This window comes from Vicia villosa, linkage group LG2 (assembly GCF_029867415.1).
Source record: "Vicia villosa cultivar HV-30 ecotype Madison, WI linkage group LG2, Vvil1.0, whole genome shotgun sequence".
In the NCBI taxonomy this organism is placed as follows: domain Eukaryota; kingdom Viridiplantae; phylum Streptophyta; class Magnoliopsida; order Fabales; family Fabaceae; genus Vicia; species Vicia villosa.
In genome coordinates, this window is record NC_081181.1 from 13,563,035 (window position 1) to 13,585,323 (window position 22,289).

Below are 22,289 nucleotides of genomic sequence, written 5' to 3' on the forward strand. Positions count from 1 at the left end.
ATTAGATGATGGTTGTGCGAAATTCGAAGTAACACAAGGTTCGACTAAGACATGTAATTTCTGATTATGATTAAGGAATGTTAAGGATATGTTGGCTCAATAAGTTTACAAAAGATTTGCGTGAGACGAAATCAAACGACATGGAGGATACTAATTAGGCATGAATGAAGGAGAAAGTTGCATAATTGATTCGCATGTGCGTTTCATACGAGGTGGTGTATCACATCCTGGATCTGACGACTCCAAATGAGGTTGGAGATAAATTGAAGAGTCAATTTATGTGAAAGACATTGGTGAACAAATTGTTCGCGAAACAACGACTATACAATCTAAAGATGTAGGAAATATCTGATTTGCACCATGTAAATATCTTCAATAACATAATCATTGATCTAGCGAGTCTGGGAGTGAAGATTGATGACGAAGATAAGGCAATTTTCCTGCTTTGCCCGTTACCAAATACTTATGACCACTTGGCGACTACTCTTATCTACGGGAGACACATTATCTGTTTTGATGTAATTATTTTTACACTTTAGTCTCATTTTCATCGGATACAAAGTGTAAGTAAAGGAAAGAACTCAAGATGACATTGTATATGTGAAAAAGGGCCAAGATCGTGGGTGGAACAAGGGTAATGGAGATTCTGGAACAAGGTCAAAAAGGGATATGCAATTTGAAAAAATGAAATCCCCTTAATTATTTCAGAGACTATTGGTTTTCTTGAATGCTTGCAAGAACTATTTTAAAATTGGATGTATGCCATTAATAGGTTTTGATGGGTGTTTTTTGAAACTACTCTGAATTGAATTTGCTTTAGTAAAAAAATAATATAAGGGTGAATGAATAAAACACTTTGCATCTTTGATCTCCAATGAAACTTGAAACCACCACTTTAGAGGATCCAAACTCATATCTAAGGAAGAATAAACACATGTAAATTAACAAAATATTAAAAGAAACAACAACTAATTGTACATTCTTAACAATACAACAACAATGGCAACACTAATAGTGCAAAATACATTAAAAATTGATGTCTGCACTTGATCAACTAAACAAATACCTTAAAAATCGACGTCTCAGCGAGCTGCTTCGACATAAACACCAAACATAATAACAACATAATTACATAAACCACCTCCTAAACTAATACTAGTACAATTGATTCTACTGTCCATTTTGGTTGCTGCAGTTTTCGACATTGCAACCACCTTCTAAATACGAAACATTCTCACCTTTCTCACTATTTTCACTAAAAGCCACAAGATCATTGTACATTTTCTGTGATGCTTTAGAGAACTCTGTCAAAGATTCTAGTACTCGAGAAAATCCAAATTGCATTCCATTCAATGTCATCCTCTGAGTTTCTTGCATGCAACTGTAATGCTTCTCCTTCTCTAACTCAAGTTTTCTACTCAGTGTCTCCAAGTAATCACTTTTCTCTATCATGCATTCGTCTTCACAAACCGCTTCCTCTTCTGATCTATGTTCTGTTACTTGCAACTCAAGCATCTTAGTCTTCAGTTTATACGACCCTAGATATCTTCGATCTAAATCTTTCGTTAAGCTATCTACTTTCCTCTTCTGTTGTTGCTCTTTACATTGTTGAATCCAAAGCGCTTTCACATCTTTCACAACGCTTTTCAACGCAAGTACTACCGTCTTATCAGGTAATTTTCTCAGGGAATTTAACCACTCGTTGCATATCACGAGCAATGGCGGCCCGTTGACTTGAAATGGCATTGGCATGGAAACGTTTCTGCTTCTCGAGCAAAATTCAACTTCAGGGACTATGAACTTACTTAACCATCCATGCAAGGCTTCTACGTATGCTTTCTGAGCTGCGGTGTACTCTCTAAAGCACATGCGCCAATGGTGAAGCTCAGCTTCGAGCTGGAGTGTTGCCAATCCGCGAGATTGGTTGCAAAATTTACCGTCCGCTGGACATGTGAAGTACTTAACTTCAGAAAGAATCTTCTTCTGTGTTTCGTGGGACTCCAACATGATTTTCCATGATTGTGTCAAGCTGCATTTGGAAAATGGAAAATTACAAATCGACGAAACTAACTTTTAGTATGGTTAATATCAAGTGCTATACTATAACTCACCCTTTCAATAGTTCAACAACTTGAGGCTGTAATTCTTCATCTCTCATTTTCTGAATTCTCTTTGAGATCGACTCTGCACGTCGAATTGCAACCAAGATTCCAGCATACAGATCTTTCAAATCAGATCTAGTCTTGTCCATGCTTAATTCATCGTCTCCTCTAACATTCTTATTTCTCAATTGCGCGCATTTCTTCTCATAATTTTTCCGCGTACTATCTCCAGCCTATGGCAAGGAATTTATCAAATATCGGCAAGATGTGTCAACCGAGAGAAAAAACATGCTTGAAAAGAGAAAATCTTACAAGAATGAATGAAAGAAAATGCTCGAAAATTCTCAAGTGAAAGTAACCATTGGTTTTCATCGGTTCCAGAGAACACTCGGTCGAGCAGTTTCATCAAAAAATAGAAAATATGGATTCAAACAAAAGGAATGATAAAATTAACCTTACCTTAACCTCTTCAAAGAGTTTCTTTTCCCATGCATATAACCTTCCTAAGGTTAATAAATGACTTCCTGAATCCATTCCTCCATAATCATCAAATAGATCATTCTTATATTCCACCCAATTCGAAGAATCTTTCATATTCTGAACCACCAAACTCTTGCATGATGATTGCCTAGAAGACATGGACTTCCAAGTTATCGCATTAATGAGTTTCGTCGAACTTTCTGCATTGATATCAAATGGTTCAAACTCTCAAACATAGATGCATGCAATATATATCACATCACAATACGAGACATTCAGAATATCAATTTCGATATGTTTGTTTATTCTAGTGCATGGTTATTTAATCAGGGTCGGGCCGTCTTTGAGAACATGCAAGATGAGCTACAACACCGACCTCAAATTTTCAAGAAAAATTATGAATAAATAGGGCCTCATAATAGATCTGCCATGGTTAAACTATAGCTAATCAAAAGAGGGCCTTCAAAAACTTAAGACGGCCCTAAATATAATACATCTAATAGATTAAAACTTATTTGAATGGTTTAGATTAATCAATTCAAGAAACTCAACAACAATTGAGACATTGTACTTTTCAAAACAATCTCATAAAGTTCTGAGATTGACATATAGACATTGAAGATATAGGACTCACCTTTGATTTCCTCCAAACTAGAATGAAGGGGAATCCTATTAGCCTCAAGCATCTTTGTCACACCTTTACCAGACTCATAAGCCCTAATGAAATAATCCTCAATATCTTTCAAAGCTTCAAGCAACTCTCTCCCTTCAGCAGGTGTATCAAGAACTGCAAGCCCCTTTTGTTCCCCAACATTTTCACTAACCACATTCACCGTCTTCGCCTTTTCATCGCCAACTTCATTGCTGTTCTCCTCAACACTCATCACCACCTTATGCTCAACCTCTTGTTCCCTTTCCACTTCTTCCTCTAACTCCGGAATCCCTTCCTCTTCCCTCACCGCTCTCAAATCATCGTCCGAGTTTCGATGATAGCCATTCATAACCTCAGGCCTCATACTATCAAAAGGGTAAAAGAAATCCCAACCAAAATCTCTATGTGGTGATGGCATTGAAGGTGGCACAGGCATATTCATATTCATATTCATATGCATAGGCATTTGCATGTAGTAATATTCACAAGGCTGTTCATTCACCTCTTCTCTACCACCTTCTCCCTCTTCCTCAGAAGACTCTGAGGAACAACTTGAAGCAATGCATGAGTCACAAACAATGGACTCATGCTTGGTTTCTGAAGGTGTTTGCTGAAGGAACATAGGGTTATTTATGACATTTTCACTTGATGAATGAGAATGAGAAGAAGCTTCAAAACCCTCCTTAGGAGGGAAAGTTATGAGAAAAGGTGAAGAAGGTGAAGAATGCCTTGCAACAAAAAGCTTAATACCTGCAGCCACTGCATTCAAAGAGTGAAAATACTTACAATGAGCCTCAGCAAGTGCATATCTTCTCTCTACAGCTAACTTCAGCTGACGTTTTCTCTCTCTACATATAGCTACCACTTCTTCTTCTTCCTCTAGCTTTGAAGCAACACACCCCATCTCTCTCAAACACACAACCCTTTTGCCTTTTAGTACAAAAAGTTGCAACTTTCAAGCTTCAATTTCAAAAGGGTTTCTAAAAAAACAAGCTTTATTTAACATGAACAAGAAAAAAATGTTTTTTTTTTGTTTCTACTAAGATTGTGCTAAAACCATTTCCTCTTTTTAAGACAGAAATGAAGGAACTTTAACAGAAAAACAGCAGCAAACAAACAAGTAACAAGAAAAGAACATAGTTGTTAGTACTAAAACAATGCAGTGATTAGTATATTAATGTTTGAAGATTGTAGCATTAGGATTAGAAGAAAATGTGGTACAAAGAATGAAATGAAATGGCATAACTAGAGGATAGATTTGCAGACAAGGGAGAGAGAAGAGGCAGGTGAGTAAAAAATGTTGGGGCTCGAGAAAGAGAGAGAGAGTACTGCCATGGTGATGCATTTCTTGTTAAAAGCACACTGTTTAGAGTTTGGACTTTGGAGTGATAAAAAAAAATTCAAAATAGGACTTTGGAGTGATACTATAAGAAATTGGACATATTGATTTTGCTTTGTAAATTGTGAAGTACTAACTATTTTAAAGTTTGAATTTTGTTTATTTTAGTATAAAATTTTCCTTTTTCTAAATATTTGTGAGTTTTTCTTTTAAGTTCTACTTTTTTTTTTAATCAAAATAAGATATCATTAATAAAAGAAAAGATTACAAGGACTACAAAAAAACAAGGTCCATTAGTTACAAAGTCTAAATCTAGGAATGTCTTATAAGTCAAGCAAAAAGTCCTTAGTTAAATCAGGATGTACACTATCAAACCAAGTGAAAGTCTTAGTCTTAAACCCTATATTACCCAATAAGTCAGCACAAAAATTGACTTCACGGAAGGTGTGCGAAATCATAAAATCCATCTGAAGAGTATGCGCACAACAAAAAAGCCAACGAGACTTGATGTACCAAGGGACAATATTCGGGTTTGAGAAAGCCTTTACCACAAAAGAGCAATCAGTTTCAATCCGCAGTTTAGACCAACCTCTTTCCTTAGCTATTTCAATAGCCTTAACTGCCGCCAAAAGCTCTGCAACAACAGAATTTCCTTCATGGAGATAATTACAAAAGCTTCCCATATGACCAACTTTGTCGTTTATAAAAATACCGCCACAAGAACTTGTCATAGGGGAACCTTTTGCGAGGCCGTCAATGTTACACTTTATCCATCCCATAGGGGGAGGGGACCAAGTCACTTCAATACACCTTTTTGGAGGCCTAACATTCACTACTATATCAAAAGCTTTAAGAACAAGGAAACTCTTCATGTCAGAATTTGAGACTTTAGATATGTTGCTGCCAGTTAGTTTGACTTGGGACACAATGGTCGGCTTGAGACCTTCCCACGAACTTAACTTATCTTCAAACCTAGCCAAATTCCTAGACTTCCAAATATGACGGAACATGGTTGTGAAGCAGGATGAAACAGTGAGCTTAGCTTGAGGAGACCAATTTTCATTCATAATAGAGAAACAGTCCTCTATCGAAGCCAGATGAGGACTATGAATTTCGCTGGATAACCAGTTCCAGAGCTGATTGGCAAAGGAGCGTTCAAAGAAGATATGGTGAGCAGTTTTAGGAGCTTACAAACAGCTAGAACACATTGATGGAAGGGAGCAGCCCCGAGATTTCAGATTATCATCAGAGGGAAGTTTATTATGTAAGTATCTCCAAACAAGCATAGAATGAGAAAGAGGAATACAACAATCCCATGGAAAGGAGGACCAAGAAGCAGACACCATGGGTTTCAAAATAAAATCATATGCAACTTTGATAGATAACATACCATCAGCAGCACTGGTCCAGACAAGAGAGTCTTCAGAGTCCGGTAAGAGAGGAAAAGTCTTGGTGATTAGAGGGAAAAGGTTAGGGAAGGCAGTTTGAATGTTTGCAGGAATAATCCATACACCATCAACCAACCAGTCACTAACTTTGGTGGAGAGATGACTATGATAGATATCAGGGATGTTGTATTTCTGGACAAGGGATTCTCCCAACCAATTGTCCATCTAGAAATTGACTTTAGTCCCTTTTCCAATAATCCATTGGCTATTATCTTTGACAGTGGAATATTTGTCCTTAAAACTTCTCCAAAGGGAGGATTTAATAGAGTAGGTAATGAGGCCTTTGTTTCTCTTTACTCTGGCAGCAAGGATATGAGCCCAGTTGCAAGCCTCATTCATAAAGTTACAGCACAGATGCAAGTTTGTTGCTTCATTGAAGGTTCTGATAGACTTTATGCCAATACCTCCTTCTTTAATACTCTTGCAGCAGGTTTTCCATTTCACAATTACCAGCTTCCTTTTGTCCATGTTCCCACTCCAGATAAAATTCCTCATCCACCTCTTAATGTTTTTGATAATGCTTATTGGCCAACTGTATATAGAAAGGCAATGCACCAACATGCTCAGGATAACAACTTTAACAAGTTGAACTCTTCCAGCCATGGTGAGGAGATGAGCCTTCCAAGCAGCCAGTTTTAATCTAACTCTATCTGCAAAAGATTGAAAATACAAGTTAACATAATGTTGAACATTCATTATCCATAGAGGTTGGTTGGGTATTTATTTTTCATCCATTTTGGAATTCATATCAAGTTTTATAATAATTCATTTTTTAAAAAAATCAAAAATTAAAATAGATTGTATCTAAAGATAATTGTACCAAACTAAAACTCATATGTATTTAAGAACAGAAATGCTAACTTTACACTTCTCACTTACTCTACACCGTATGTAAATAGGAATTTTATGCCATTTATGAAACAAATAAGGGCATAGTGGTAAATAGCAAGTGAGGGTTAGGTTAACAAGTTTGCATCAACAATCAGTTTCCTCACTTCTCTCTTCTCTCTCTCATGATTCTCTTCTCTCTCACTCACGGCGACATTCAACTCCCTCTCTCTCTCTCTCTCTCTCTCTCTCTCTCTCTCTCTCTCTCTCTCTCTCTCTCTCTCTCTCTCTCTCTCTCTCTCTCTCTCTCTCTCTCTCTCAACGAATCAAATCTCTTTCCCCTCTCTCTCTCACGACCCTTAATGGGACTTTCACGGCGAACTTCTCAAACTCCTAACCGCGAGGACCTCACTGCGGTGGTTCTATTAAGGTTAAATGATTTCTTCATTCTGATTTCTTCCCTTCCTTTTTATTTTTTTGTCTATTTATGAATTAGTATTTTCAATTCAAGTGTCAGCAAATTTCTCTATTTTTGTTGTCATCGTGTGTTTAAAGTTTAGGGTTTATCAGATTTATTTTGTACTGATTATGTTTTTATTTGGTTTTCTTTTGCTATTAGGTTGATTGATTTATTGTTGTTAATTGATTGTTGCAACTATGGCATCACCAAGAAATTTACATGAAATTGAAGTAAGTTGATTGATTTTGTTTTGGTTCTTGTTATTGATGTACTGAATATGTCTATTCGTTTTGTTTTTTTGGTTGCACTGATTGCTACTTATTATAATGAAATTAATCAATTTTTTCTCCATAAATTTAAGGTACGAATGAGGCATTGCTATTGTCATACCCCAAATTTGTCCTACCCCTTTACTTCTAACTGGCTTAGGCTTTGCAACTCATAAACATACATCCATTTAGGTCATATCATTGCATGCATCTGTATCATTGGTCCTTGGTCAGAAGGAGAGACTTGGAGCCTAATGTGGGGTGTCATCAGCTTGCCCAAGACCTTTTGAAATCAGGGTTTTCATCAAGTTCATAGCATTGGCAAGAATGCACAAGTCTAGAAGTCATCTGATCCTCTTAATCAGGGTTTCCTTGACCAAAGTCAACCAGTTGACTTTCTGGTCAACATTTAATCAGGAATGGATTTCATGATGGAAAAGATTTCATGTTGACCATGTGGATGTATTCATTTGACTAGATTCGACTGGAGGAGATTTAATCAAGAATTCCATCAATAATCAGAAAAATCAGAACAGTTGACTTTTGGGTCAAAATCAGAAGAATTATTCAGATATTGACTTTTGGTGGAAAATTAATCAAGAAAAGTCGAAGAATGGATAAAATCGGGAGTTTGACAAAAAGTTGCCAAAAATAGAAAAATGGCAAAAATAGGAAGTTTCAACACTTAGAAAAATATTTTGGAACTTTAAATCTTGTTGGGCAGTCCACTTCAGCACTGGATTACACGTGGCAAATGGCATTTTTTGAAGAAAATTCCAACATCAAAGTTGTTCCTCTCATGGAGGAAAACAACTTTGTAGTTGGAAGTTTTTTCATTTAAAGCTTGTATCAAGAGATATTAAGGTGAGAAATTTCTGAAAACTCATTTGAACCAAGTCACAATCCAGGTCACAAGTCAGGTCATGACCTGGAATTTTGCCAAACACATGGCGTGCCAAATCTCAAGCCGTTTTTAGAGCTCTACAAAAACGCCATGAATGCAAACTTGGTATCATTCTTTTCTTTGCCATCCCCTCTATCCATTGAAACAAGAATTGGTACAATTGGACAGATATTGAATGAGATACAAGTCTTCAAAGTCGTGCCCTCATCAAGTCACAATGATGCGTCTGGCTGAGCAGAAGTTCAAGGCATGCGCAAGGCTTTTTGTCAAACACATGGTGGGCCAGATTCAGACTCAAATTTCTTCCTCCACAAGCCACTATCTTGAACAAGCTTGATTCTAAACCGCTCCTTTCCATGTCCTCTTTTCAATAAGCTAGGGGGTGTAGTAGTTGGTCATGTATTGGTCAAAATAAGAGGACTCAAAGTAAGGCTCTGATCAAGTCATATCTTGCCAAGGTTATAAGCCAAAGTCAGGTCACACACACGGGTCCTTTGCAAGGGTGACACAACAAGTTTATGGCCGATTTGTTCATACTTCCAAGGCTCATCTTAAGGAGTTCCCAACATCAAACTTCATCTATTCCATGTGCCCTTTGTATTGAGCCCAAAAGTGAGTCGTTCGGACAATTGGCTAAAGAGTTGGAAGGTTGGAAACGTGACCATTTGGAGCAAAGAACAATGCAACTAACGTTGTTCATTTGGCAGTGTAGGAGACGTTTTTCCACATAGGTGCCATGCAAGTCCTGCCATGCGAAAGCCAAAAGGAGTATTACCATAAGTGCAATGCTTACTCACTAAGTATGAGATTTATCCCACATTGCTCCCATCCAAAAACTCACACTCACCCTCACACTATATAAACATAAACTCTCCACAAACTCAGGACTCACTTTTTTCAGAATTCTTCATTCTCTCTTCCCTCATTCTCCATTCTTCTCTATTCTCTCTCTCACCTTCTCACCACCCTAACCACCTCTGTAACTACCTTCTCACCACCCTAACCGCCTCCATAACAAATTTCTCCGGCCACCGTAACCGCAACCGCCACCTCTAACCAACTCCACCTTCGACTCTCTCTATCATCTCCGTTCTCCGCCTTCTTCCATCATCATCAATCCACCAATGTCTTCTTCTGTAAGCAAGAAACGAAGCATCCCATTCATGGAGCCGAAACCATAAGCTCACCTTCTTCATCAATGGTGAAATCGTGGTTTTCACATCTAATGCGTATGCTTTGGGAATGAGGACTCTATCACTTCTCAATCATCATACCAGAGCTGTTGGAAGCATGATTTCGCCACTGTAATCGCTTCTCCGAAGAGTTTGATCTTCATCTTCTTCGTAAAACGGATTGACTCGGATGATGCGTTGGAGCAAGGCACGAGAGTAATTGAGGACTTAACTTGATCAATCGAAGTTTTCTGAAGCTGTCTGGATTCTTAGCAAATCTCAATTCGTCCTTTAAAGGCTCCTTCAAGGTGCTCCGATCAAGAGGTAAGCCTCGACCTCAAACTACATGAAATCATCATAGTTTTCATTGATTCTCGATGCTGTCTCGTGCGTGATTCCTTGCTGATCATTAACCCTATGCTTTCAGTCATTAATCATGAATATTAAGGATTTAATTTTAGAATCGATAGTTAGGGTTCTTGAAGTATTCTGTTCGATTCAGGCGTTATGCGTAGAATATGACAAAATTAGTCTCATATTTGGGATCAGTATGTTAAGGCGAAGAAGATGATGTATCTCTTGTTCATTTCTGGAAAATTTCGCCGCCACTCACGGTGGCAGACGGTGGCCGGAGTGAGAGGTCAACGGAGCCAAGGTTTTGGCGCCTCTCTCTTGTCATTTTTGAACTTCTGACGTGGCACTGTGTTAGTGGCTTTTTCTTTCCCAATTCTTCTGCGTTTTGGATTATATTTTGTGTTCCCTGGGGTCTTCTGTTCTGTTTTGCAGGTGGGGGGTTTGTGTGAGGTAAAAGGCCCACTACCCAGGCCAGTGACACATAGGATTAGCGTGGATGCTCATGTTGACTCCCGTGGCTCTTGCTACGATCGAGCTTGACATGGGATACCACAACTGGGCGAGGTTCTTTCATGGAACACTGTGTCTGGCACGCTTGTTGCCTCAAACACTTTGTACCCCATGGGAACTGTAGACCCTAGTGACCATTAGGGACCACTTGTCCGTGTCTAGACTTCATACCCGTGAGATTGGGGTGGGACAGGAAACCTTGACTCCTACATACCATTGCTTCTTCATATTTGAGGTCGGACCTTTATTTGGTCTGTTCTCATGGTGCTTGATATTCTGGTATTCAAAAAGGCGTCGAACCTTTGATCCTGTGACATTTGGCCTGCAAGGAGGTTTTATATCAATCATTCAGAGGATTGCACAGATTGCTACTCAGATTATGTGGACCGTTGATCCCATACTTTTGCATTGCATAACATCATTGCTTTATCCACTTCATTTATGAGGAATCCTAAAGCCTATTTCCAAAAAAAAATATACAAAAAAGAGAGAGAAAAAGAAAAAAGGGAAATAGAAAAGCAAAAAAAGAAAAGGAAAAATATTATATACAAAAAAGGCTTGGATTCCAAAAGAAAAAAGAAAAAAGGAAAGTGTAAAAAGACTTTAGGATCGCTCATAAATGAAACACGCATTCATACTATCATGCATTTCATGGTTCTCTCAGAGACTTATGGGACCCTTTCTATTCAGATTTCAAGATCAACAACAGATTTGACTTCTTACCGCCACGAGCTCCGAGATCAACTATGGAACAACTCCGTGAGGAAATGGATGAGATGAGGGAACAAATGGGTCATCTTATGTTGGAAATGCAAGAATTGGTCCATAATCAGGGTGCACTAAAAGAGGAAAATAGTCAGTTGAAGACTCAAGTGAGCCTGGTCATGGAAGTTCTGAAGACGGTACTAAGAAAGGAAGATGATGTTCCTGCTGCTGCAACAGAAGTTGTTGACTCCTCCTCTTCAATAGGATCTCTTTCCACTCATGGGATGCCTCCAGGAGATCTCCCTCAACTTCAAACACCATCACCTCCACGTCAACCTGTTCATGTCCCTAAGATGAATCAAGGGGGCCAAATGTGTGGGAAAAAGCCTAAGATGCCTCAGAGAGTTCTCAATCCTATCCCGATGTCTTATGCTCAGTTGCTTTCTCGCTTGCTGGAACTTCAATTGGTTGATCTACGCGATTTGTCCATGCCTGAAAAGCTTCCCCCCAATTTTGATGTCAATGCTCGATGCGAGTTCCATTCTGGGGCACCTGGCCATGGTATTGAAAATTGTAGGGCGCTGAAACATCAAATTCAAGATCTCATTGATTCAAAAGTGATTTTGTTCACCCCCGAAGGTATGATTGTTCAAGGAAATAGGGTTCCATATGTGGTGGAAGAAAAGGTTGATTCATGCTTCTATGTCGGATCTACTTCAAATGCACCATCTTGGGTTCCAAATTTCCCACTTCATCAGTCTCCGTTTGTTTCACAGCCAGATCAAAAGAGGAAGACACCTGAACAGAATGGGTACTTGAATCATTGCCATCAACAGGGTCCACAAATGCCAAGGAGACCACCAAGAAGGATTGACCCAATTCCTATGACCTATAGTCAGCTGCTTTCTCATTTGCTCAAGGATTCTTTGGTCCAACTAAGGGAGTTTAAGCCCCCTCCAACACCGATTCCTCAAGGATATGACTTAAATGCAAGGTGTGAGTACCATTCTGGGACATATGGACATTCAACTGAGGATTGCAATGTTTTGAAACACAAAGTCCAAGATCTCATTGACTCCAAAGCAATATCATTCACTCCAGATGGCCTGCACATAAGACGAAGAGTTCACGCACAAGTGAATGTCCGTATTCCATAAAGTGTCACAAAAAGCAATAAGCCCAGAGGGAGTCAAGTTTCCTCAACTATGGCAATCATCATTTCATTTCTGCATTCTCATTTCAAGTATTTCCTGTTTTGTAGAAGGCTACTTCCTTGTTTGAACTCGTTGGTATGATAATAATGAAAGCACCACAAATTCTCGAGCAACTTTGTCAGAATCTTCTTTCCAAGGGGTAATCAAGAATGTTTTGTAGAAGCACCTCTCATTCTCAAGGTTCTTGTACTCAGTTGTATCCGTGGAGGTTAGTGTTTCAGTTGGTGTTTTGGTCTTTCCTTACAACATATAGAATCTCTAAGTTTGGTGACCACACAAGGTTCCTCCATGTTTGATGGCAAATACTTCTTCAATGAATATGCTTGGGGCTCCCGCACGAGGGATAAGCAAGACGTACTCTTATCTTGAGCATTGCGCCATTTGCATTGCAAGAATCCCTAAAAGCATTACAAATTCCTATGTGACTTCGCCAGAATCTTCTTCCGTGTGGTAATCAAGAGTGTTCTTCATAATGCTTCTCATCCTCAAGGTTCTACTTCATATCTCAGTTGCCTTTTCTCGTGATTTCCTTCTCAGTGGCCCTTGCTTGTTAACAGAGAGAAAAATATAAGAAACAAATTGATTGCCCTGTGCCCAGTTGCTTCCTCGTTTGTCAGAATTTCAGTTGGTTAAGATTCGTGTTTTGGGTCTTCTTCACCACAAATAGATCCCCTCAATCTGATGACGATGCAAGATTCTTCCCATTTATGATGGCGATTACTACTCTGGCAACTATGCTTGGGGCTCCCGCACGAGGGATAAGCAAGACGTACTCTTATCTTGAGCATTGCATCACTCGCATTGCTCGAATCCCTAAAGCAAGGCAAAAGTTTACGACTCATGGGTGACTTCGTTGGAGTTCTCTTTTGAAGTAATCTGAAGTGTTTGGAAAGAACTGCAAAAAGTATTCAAGATCAATAAGTCCAGACGGAGTCAAATCTCCTCAACAATGGCATTCATTTAGTTTCGTTATTGCATTCTCATTTGTAATATTTCATTGGTTGTTTAAGCATTGCTAGCATGTAAAAACTTGTTAATTTCTGAATGGAAATCATAATGCATTGTTTATGTTTTTCTTGAAGTAACCCATTCGTTTTCACTCATAAAATTTTTTTGGCATTACGATACCAACTTTACTAATTGCTTGTTTAGGCAAAAAGCTGAGGGAGAATGATGAAAAATAAAAATGCAAAATCTCTAATCGTGTGTTTTGAATAAAAACCCTACTGAGGATGTACAGGCATTGTTTCAAGTCCCCAAACACCGGAGATATAAGGGAGATAGACCCTCGATAACCCCTTTGAGCCTTGAAGTAGGAGTTTCTTTTCTAATCATAAAGACCCTTATTTTAACCTTGGGGCAGGGTAGTGTTCATTTAACTTGATTGAGTGTTCAAAACTTACCAAAAGGGTATGCATCTAAGGATACAACAATGGTTATCCTTCAAAAGGTTGAGGAATGTCAAAACCGCAATGATTATCCTTATTTCGTCAAGAGATCAAGAGATGACGATACCACAATGGTAATCCTTCATCAAATCAAAGGAGTGAGGCAGTCGCAATCACCTCCAACGAATCAAAGACTATGCGAGGTCACACGACTTGTTCAAAAAAAAATGACAAAAAAATAATGAAAATAAAAAAAAAAAATGAAAAGAAAATAGCAAAAGAAAAAAGATGATGAAATTGCCAAGCAAGAACAAAGTCGTGTGACAACAAATCAGAAGAATAAAAGGTGAGCGACCGTCATGTCCAAAGAACCTCATTTATTCCTCAACCATTCCAAATTCCTTGTGAGGGATGAACACTCGTGTCGAGTTAACTGAACATAGGAATGGAGAACATCACGAAGGGGGTGGGTACGAATAATTTTGAGCCTAAAAATCCTTTGTTTCTAAAACCGTGAACCCGACCAAGTTACAACCCTTAAAAGTCCTAATTGAAGTAGGGTTTATTTTGAAAGCGCACTCCGTTGAGATAGCGTTTAACTGACTCCCAATGAAGCGTGACTCATATCCATGTTGGTATCGTACGTTTGCTTCATCTTCCATATGCAAAAATCGAGGTTGTGTCAACTAGTGATCCATTCACAAGAGGTCGCAACCTCATTTCAATAAAAAGTTTTTACAACTTCAAGACTAACATAGGCTTTGCATTAGAATCACCATTCTTAGAATTAACATTCTTTTGCATGTAAAATATGTGCTTAACATCAAGGAAATTTTCAAGGATGAGAATCAATGAGCAACTTGATCATATCAAAGTACAAGAGACTTGAGAACTCCGAAGAGTAAAAGTTAATCACTTCAAATGTTGACCATCAAGGGGCAGATTCTCTAAAAAACTCCATTGGGCATGAACAGTTAATGCCTTCTTTGATTACCTTGAGGGAAGAGTTTGAAGACTCCGTTGAGCGTGGTAAAGTTGTTTCCATGTTTGTTTAACTTCAAAACAATGAAGGCTTGAGGATTCTAGTAAGATGTACCTAATCAGGGGCAATTGAATCGAGGTTTGACCTCTCAAATTCAACCAATCTGGGGCAGTTACGTCGAGATTCGATAAATCTCTCCAAGGATCCTTTGGGGAAGATTCCTCCATAAGTCACGAAGCTTGGGGCACAATTCTGAGTTTTTGTCGCTCCATGACCATAGGAGTTTATTTCTCCTGGAATCTTGGTCTCTCCCCAAGCATGGAGTTTATTTCTCCCGAGAGTTTGTTCCATTCCTCAAGCATAGGAGTTTATTTCTCCTAGGAGTTGTCCTACTTCCCTAATCAAGGCTCGTTACCTGGATTTCTCATCCCTAACATGGTGAACCAAGGGAATCTCCTCAAACTGAAAATCCTCCAAGCAGTGGCACATGGTGAGAAGTCAGAAATCATTCTTCAAGTCAAAGAAAAGTGCAACTTACAAATCAAAGTCCAATATCTATTGGCACCTCCACATGGTCCTTAACACTAAGGGGATTCTCCCTGGTGTTTATCTCACTAAGGCCTTTATTTGGCACTCTGCATATAGTTTCCATTGCATATAACATTGCATCCTCAAAAGCGTAGCATATCCATCAAAATGGAACATTACGCCATAGAAAAATTCAAACATGCATACAAAGCATAAGCCAGATAATACAAATCATCCCTCAATCAAGACAATGATACATCCCCACATAAAATGTCCTTACAAACTCCAATTGATATCTGCTACTCCATTACAAATCTCCTCCATCCACGGTGCCGATACTTGGTTTTCTCAATCCCCAAAAAGAAATCTTATTTTCTCTCTCCAACATGGATCGGATGTAATGTCTTTCTTCGTCAGAATCGTTGTCTCCGAGGTTATTTCCCGTATGCTGCGTGCAGATTAGAGTGTGAATGAGGGTGGGCATTCAACCCATCTCATTTTTCAATCGTTTGAATAACCATACTTGGTGTGTGGCAATTCGAACGATTGCCGCTCTTGAAGAGTTACACCCCGCCTTTTGGCCTGAGGGATTAATGTAATTCTTATGCTTCGCAAGCATCAACATCTTCGTGATTATGTCTTTTGATCGAGTCTAGTCGTCACTAGTCTCCATGGTCCCTCCCCCCGTATGGGAAAACTTTTCAGGACCAACCCCCGTGTTGTGAATCCTTTTCCTTCCGACCTTCAAACCATTTCAAAGCCCAGTCCCCATCCTGGCAAACCCTTTTAAAACCCAGCCTCCCGTCCTGGCAAACCATTTCAAAACCAATTCCCAATCCCTAGCCTCAGTGTTGTCAATAATCTTCTCGTGCTCCGGCCTCATTGTTTATCCTCATCTTTTCATTCTTGTGGATCGTAGGTCCATTGACCTTATCCTCATCTTTTGCATTCTTGTGGATCGTAGGTCCGTTGACCTTATCCTCATCTTTTGCATTCTTGTGGATCGTAGGTCCGTTGACCTTATCCTCATTTTTTGCATTCTTGTGGATCGTAGGTCCGTTGACCTTATCCTCATCTTTTGCATTCTTGTGGATCGTAGGTCCGTTGACCTTATTCATTCTTGTGGATCGTAGGTCCGTTGACCTTATCCTCATCTTTTGCATTCTTGTGGATCGTAGGTCCGTTGACCTTATCCTCATCTTTTGCATTCTTGTGGATCGTAGGTCCGTTGACCTTATCCTCATCTTTTCATTCTTGTGGATCGTAGGTCCGTTGACCTTATCCTCATCTTTTTCATTTCTTATGGATCGTAGGTCCGTTGACCTTATCCTCATCTTTTTCATTTCTTGTGGATCGTAGGTCCGTTGACCTTATCCCCATCTTTTCATTCTTGTGGATCGTAGGTCCGTTGACCTTATCCTCATCTCTTTCATTTCTTGTGGATCGTAGGTCCGTTGACCTTATCCCCATCTTTTCATTCTTGTGGATCGTAGGTCCGTTGACCTTATCCTCATCTCTTTCATTTCTTGTGGATCGTAGGTCCGTTGACCTTATCCTCATCTTTTCATTCTTGTGGATCGTAGGTCCGTTGACCTTATCCTCATCTTTTCATTCTTGTGGATCGTAGGTCCGTTGACCTTATCCTCATCTTTTCATTCTTGTGGATCGTAGGTCCGTTGACCTTATCCTCATCCTTTGCATTCTTGTGGATCGTAGGTCCGTTGACCTTATCCTCATCTCTTTCATTTCTTGTGGATCGTAGGTCCGTTGACCTTATCCTCATCCTTTGCATTCTTGTGGATCGTAGGTCCGTTGACCTTATCCTCATCTTTTCATTCTTGTGGATCGTAGGTCCGTTGACCTTATCCTCATCTTTACATTCTTGTGGATCGTAGGTCCGTTGACCTTATCCTCGTCTTTTTCAATTCTTGTGGATCGTAGGTCCGTTGACCTTATCTTCATCTTTTTCAATTCTTGTGGGTCGTAGGTCCGTTGACCTTACCCTAGTTTCGAGTCACGGATCATAGGTCCCACCTTTCCATCGAACCCGTATTTTCCAACCACAGTTTCATACAACAATCATTTCCATTGAGAACCTTGTATTGGCACCTTGGCTACGTTACAAGCTACCCCATTTCAACCCCTTACCATAAACTTTCCCATCAGAAAAAAACAAAAATTCTCCTTCCCCAGCAGATATAAAAAAAAAAATAATAAAGATAACACTTACACCATCATTTCAGGACAAATTTCAGGTCTTGATATTTAATCTTCTTCTACCTCGAATGTTCGAAAGGCTAGCGCCTATCTCACCCTCAGGTATAAGACGATTAAATAGGGGCAGCTGTCATACCCCAAATTTGTCCTACCCCTTTACTTCTAACTGGCTTAGGCTTTGCAACTCATAAACATACATCCATTTAGGTCATATCATTGCATGCATCTGTATCATTGGTCCTTGGTCAGAAGGAGAGACTTGGAGCCTAATGTGGGGTGTCATCAGCTTGCCCAAGACCTTTTGAAATCAGGGTTTTCATCAAGTTCATAGCATTGGCAAGAATGCACAAGTCTAGAAGTCATCTGATCCTCTTAATCAGGGTTTCCTTGACCAAAGTCAACCAGTTGACTTTCTGGTCAACATTTAATCAGGAATGGATTTCATGATGGAAAAGATTTCATGTTGACCATGTGGATGTATTCATTTGACTAGATTCGACTGGAGGAGATTTAATCAAGAATTCCATCAATAATCAGAAAAATCAGAACAGTTGACTTTTGGGTCAAAATCAGAAGAATTATTCAGATATTGACTTTTGGTGGAAAATTAATCAAGAAAAGTCGAAGAATGGATAAAATCGGGAGTTTGACAAAAAGTTGCCAAAAATAGAAAAATGGCAAAAATAGGAAGTTTCAACACTTAGAAAAATATTTTGGAACTTTAAATCTTGTTGGGCAGTCCACTTCAGCACTGGATTACACGTGGCAAATGGCATTTTTTGAAGAAAATTCCAACATCAAAGTTGTTCCTCTCATGGAGGAAAACAACTTTGTAGTTGGAAGTTTTTTCATTTAAAGCTTGTATCAAGAGATATTAAGGTGAGAAGTTTCTGAAAACTCATTTGAACCAAGTCACAATCCAGGTCACAAGTCAGGTCATGACCTGGCATTTTGCCAAACACATGGCGTGCCAAATCTCAAGCCGTTTTTAGAGCTCTACAAAAACGCCATGAATGCAAACTTGGTATCATTCTTTTCTTTGCCATCCCCTCTATCCATTGAAACAAGAATTGGTACAATTGGACAGATATTGAATGAGATACAAGTCTTCAAAGTCGTGCCCTCATCAAGTCACAATGATGCGTCTGGCTGAGCAGAAGTTCAAGGCATGCGCAAGGCTTTTTGTCAAACACATGGTGGGCCAGATTCAGACTCAAATTTCTTCCTCCACAAGCCACTATCTTGAACAAGCTTGATTCTAAACCGCTCCTTTCCATGTCCTCTTTTCAATAAGCTAGGGGGTGTAGTAGTTGGTCATGTATTGGTCAAAATAAGAGGACTCAAAGTAAGGCTCTGATCAAGTCATATCTTGCCAAGGTTATAAGCCAAAGTCAGGTCACACACACGGGTCCTTTGCAAGGGTGACACAACAAGTTTATGGCCGATTTGTTCATACTTCCAAGGCTCATCTTAAGGAGTTCCCAACATCAAACTTCATCTATTCCATGTGCCCTTTGTATTGAGCCCAAAAGTGAGTCGTTCGGACAATTGGCTAAAGAGTTGGAAGGTTGGAAACGTGACCATTTGGAGCAAAGAACAAGGCAACTAACGTTGTTCATTTGGCAGTGTAGGAGACGTTTTTCCACATAGGTGCCATGCAAGTCCTGCCATGCGAAAGCCAAAAGGAGTATTACCATAAGTGCAATGCTTACTCACTAAGTATGAGATTTATCCCACATTGCTCCCATCCAAAAACTCACACTCACCCTCACACTATATAAACATAAACTCTCCACAAACTCAGGACTCACTTTTTTCAGAATTCTTCATTCTCTCTTCCCTCATTCTCCATTCTTCTCTCTTCTCTCTCTCACCTTCTCACCACCCTAACCACCTCTGTAACTACCTTCTCACCACCCTAACCGCCTCCATAACAAATTTCTCCGGCCACCGTAACCGCAACCGCCACCTCTAACCAACTCCACCTTCGACTCTCTCTATCATCTCCGTTCTCCGCCTTCTTCCATCATCATCAATCCACCAATGTCTTCTTCTGTAAGCAAGAAACGAAGCATCCCATTCATGGAGCCGAAACCATAAGCTCACCTTCTTCATCAATGGTGAAATCGTGGTTTTCACATCTAATGCGTATGCTTTGGGAATGAGGACTCTATCACTTCTCAATCATCATACCAGAGCTGTTGGAAGCATGATTTCGCCACTGTAATCGCTTCTCCGAAGAGTTTGATCTTCATCTTCTTCGCAAAACGGATTGACTCGGATGATGCGTTGGAGTAAGGCACGAGAGTAATTGAGGACTTATCTTGATCAATCGAAGTTTTCTGAAGCTGTCTGGATTCTTAGCAAATCTCAATTCGTCCTTTAAAGGCTCCTTCAAGGTGCTCCGATCAAGAGGTAAGCCTCGACCTCAAACTACATGAAATCATCATCGTTTTCATTGATTCTCGGTGCTGTCTCGTGCGTGATTCCTTGCTGATCATTAACCCTATGCTTTCAGTCATTAATCATGAATATTAAGGATTTAATTTTAGAATCGATAGTTAGGGTTCTTGAAGTATTCTGTTCGATTCAGGCGTTATGCGTAGAATATGACAAAATTAGTCTCATATTTGGGATCAGTATGTTAAGGCGAAGAAGATGATGTATCTCTTGTTCATTTCTGGAAAATTTCGCCGCCACTCACGGTGGCAGACGGTGGCCGGAGTGAGAGGTCAACAGAGCCAAGGTTTTGGCGCCTCTCTCTTGTCATTTTTGAACTTCTGACGTGGCACTGTGTTAGTGGCTTTTTCTTTCCCAATTCTTCTGCGTTTTGGCTGTATCCAAATGATTGGAGTGTGTATTGGTTCGCTGTGATTGGTTTAGAATAATTTTTTGTCCTCTTGTGACTTAATTTCACTTGGACCGATTGATACCATAGGATGTCCATGCATGTTACGTTCTCCAAATAAACCATATGATAAGGAATTAATAAATAGCATGCTGATGATAATAATAAAATGAAATAAATGAGGAGAGGAAAAAGAATCAAATGATGAATAAATGTGGATCAAGTGGTTTGTTAGCTACTGGGCCACGTGAGTATTGGGCCTTTCCCCTTTCTGGACTATACCCCCATCTCGCTAATGCACCACTGTTCAGTCCTTGGGCCCCTGAGCGCCTATGCTCTTCACACTCCCCTGTCTTGGGCCCAGTCTGGCTTGTAAATAGTTTTAGTTCATAAGAAAATTGCTGTTACACCCTTTGCTATAACAAAAAAAAACAAATAATAAAATTGATTTCTCTTTTAATTCTTTTTGCATAATAATTCATTTTTCTTTTAATAAAAATTGACAAAAACATTTTTCACTCAATTAGACTTTTTAGAATATTATTTTCTTTTAATGGAAATTTTTAATTGTTGATTTCTTTGAGTTTTAATTGGTTGATAAACCATAAATAAATAGTTTCTTTGTTAATTCAAATTGGTTTCTCACATGAATAAAAATGCCTTTGGTTGTGAATATTCCCATAAATAGCTTAGAGTTTAATTTCTTTTCCTTTTGTGAATATTTTTCAATGCTTAATTGTTTTTTTTTCCTCCCCATTTTCCTTTAGGATAATCAATAACATAGATGTAGAAATTAGGACTAGTTCCCTTTTTGCATTCTTTTTCCTTTCAACCATAAAACATCTAAAAATGCTTGAATAAAATCCCCTTTAAAAAATACAAAGAAAATACTTAAAACACTAATAATCAAAGTGAAAATTCTTAAAAAGGGAATGGAAGCTTGAAACATCCCTTGCTTAAGGGAATGTTCGAGTGCTTGGATCTCCCTTGCTTAAGGGTTCAATTCAGGCGTAAGTTCCCAACTTCTAAAAAACACAAACCAGAGAGTAACTCGAGTTTCCCTTGCTTAAGGGATTTCCTCGAAACGCTCAAAGTCTCTCTCACCTCTTTCTCTTAAGGGCATTGTTATCTCCGCTCTATTGCATCCTAGGTCGATCCCTTATGCAAGAGCGCGAGCGTTAACGCCGCCCAACTAAAAAACACAAAAACAAACAAAACTATGGAGCCGAACTACGGCGCTCTGATTCCTGAAAAGGATACGTAGGCATCAAGTCGTGGGGCTTGAACGAGCACATTTGTAAATAATTCCTTCTTTTCCCCGTATTTCTTTTGCATTCATTCGCATGTAGACATAGACATAGTACACACCCTTTAGATAGAAACAAACATAGGTGGATACCATCGAGTACGATGGGCGCGAGGGGTGCTAATACTTTCCCCTCGCGTAACCGACTCCCGTACCTAGATTCTATGGTCGCAAGACCCTGTTCCTTCCTTTGTTAGGTTTTCTGATATTCCTTTCCCTTATGGGATAAATATATTGGTGGCGACTCTGTTCATTTTTCGCGATCGTGCGACAGCTATATCCCGATTAATTTGAGAAGTATCAACAAAAGATTAATTGCAGTTCAACGTGCCCATTGATAACACCCCATTCAAATGGGCGTTGGATATTTCTAACGACTTCTCAATCTCGGGTGGTTTATTATGGGAGTTAGTAAGTAGATGGGACTCACATAGTAGGGGATTTTGGGTTAGGGATAGTATAGTTCCCTTTACTCCCGTTGATGTATGTTTTGCTCTTGGATTGTTTATTGTTGGTAAGACCGTAGTTGTAGAAGAAAACCAACAATGTGAAACATTAGGTCTATTTAAAAGGGTTGGGGTAA

General features: G+C 39.3%; 1 protein-coding gene across 1 annotated transcript; it reads right to left on the reverse strand.

The window, feature by feature from the left end:
* Nucleotides 1-1,007: 1,007 nt before the first annotated feature.
* Nucleotides 1,008-4,616, reverse strand: LOC131645923 (protein ALTERED PHOSPHATE STARVATION RESPONSE 1-like). Its single transcript, XM_058916111.1, has 4 exons — nucleotides 3,217-4,616; nucleotides 2,562-2,782; nucleotides 2,112-2,335; nucleotides 1,008-2,029 (listed from the first exon to the last, which is right to left on the reverse strand). The coding sequence occupies exons 1-4, from the start codon at nucleotides 4,136-4,138 to the stop codon at nucleotides 1,171-1,173; spliced, it is 2,226 nt and encodes a 741-aa protein (XP_058772094.1). The 5' UTR covers nucleotides 4,139-4,616; the 3' UTR covers nucleotides 1,008-1,170.
* Nucleotides 4,617-22,289: the final 17,673 nt, after the last annotated feature.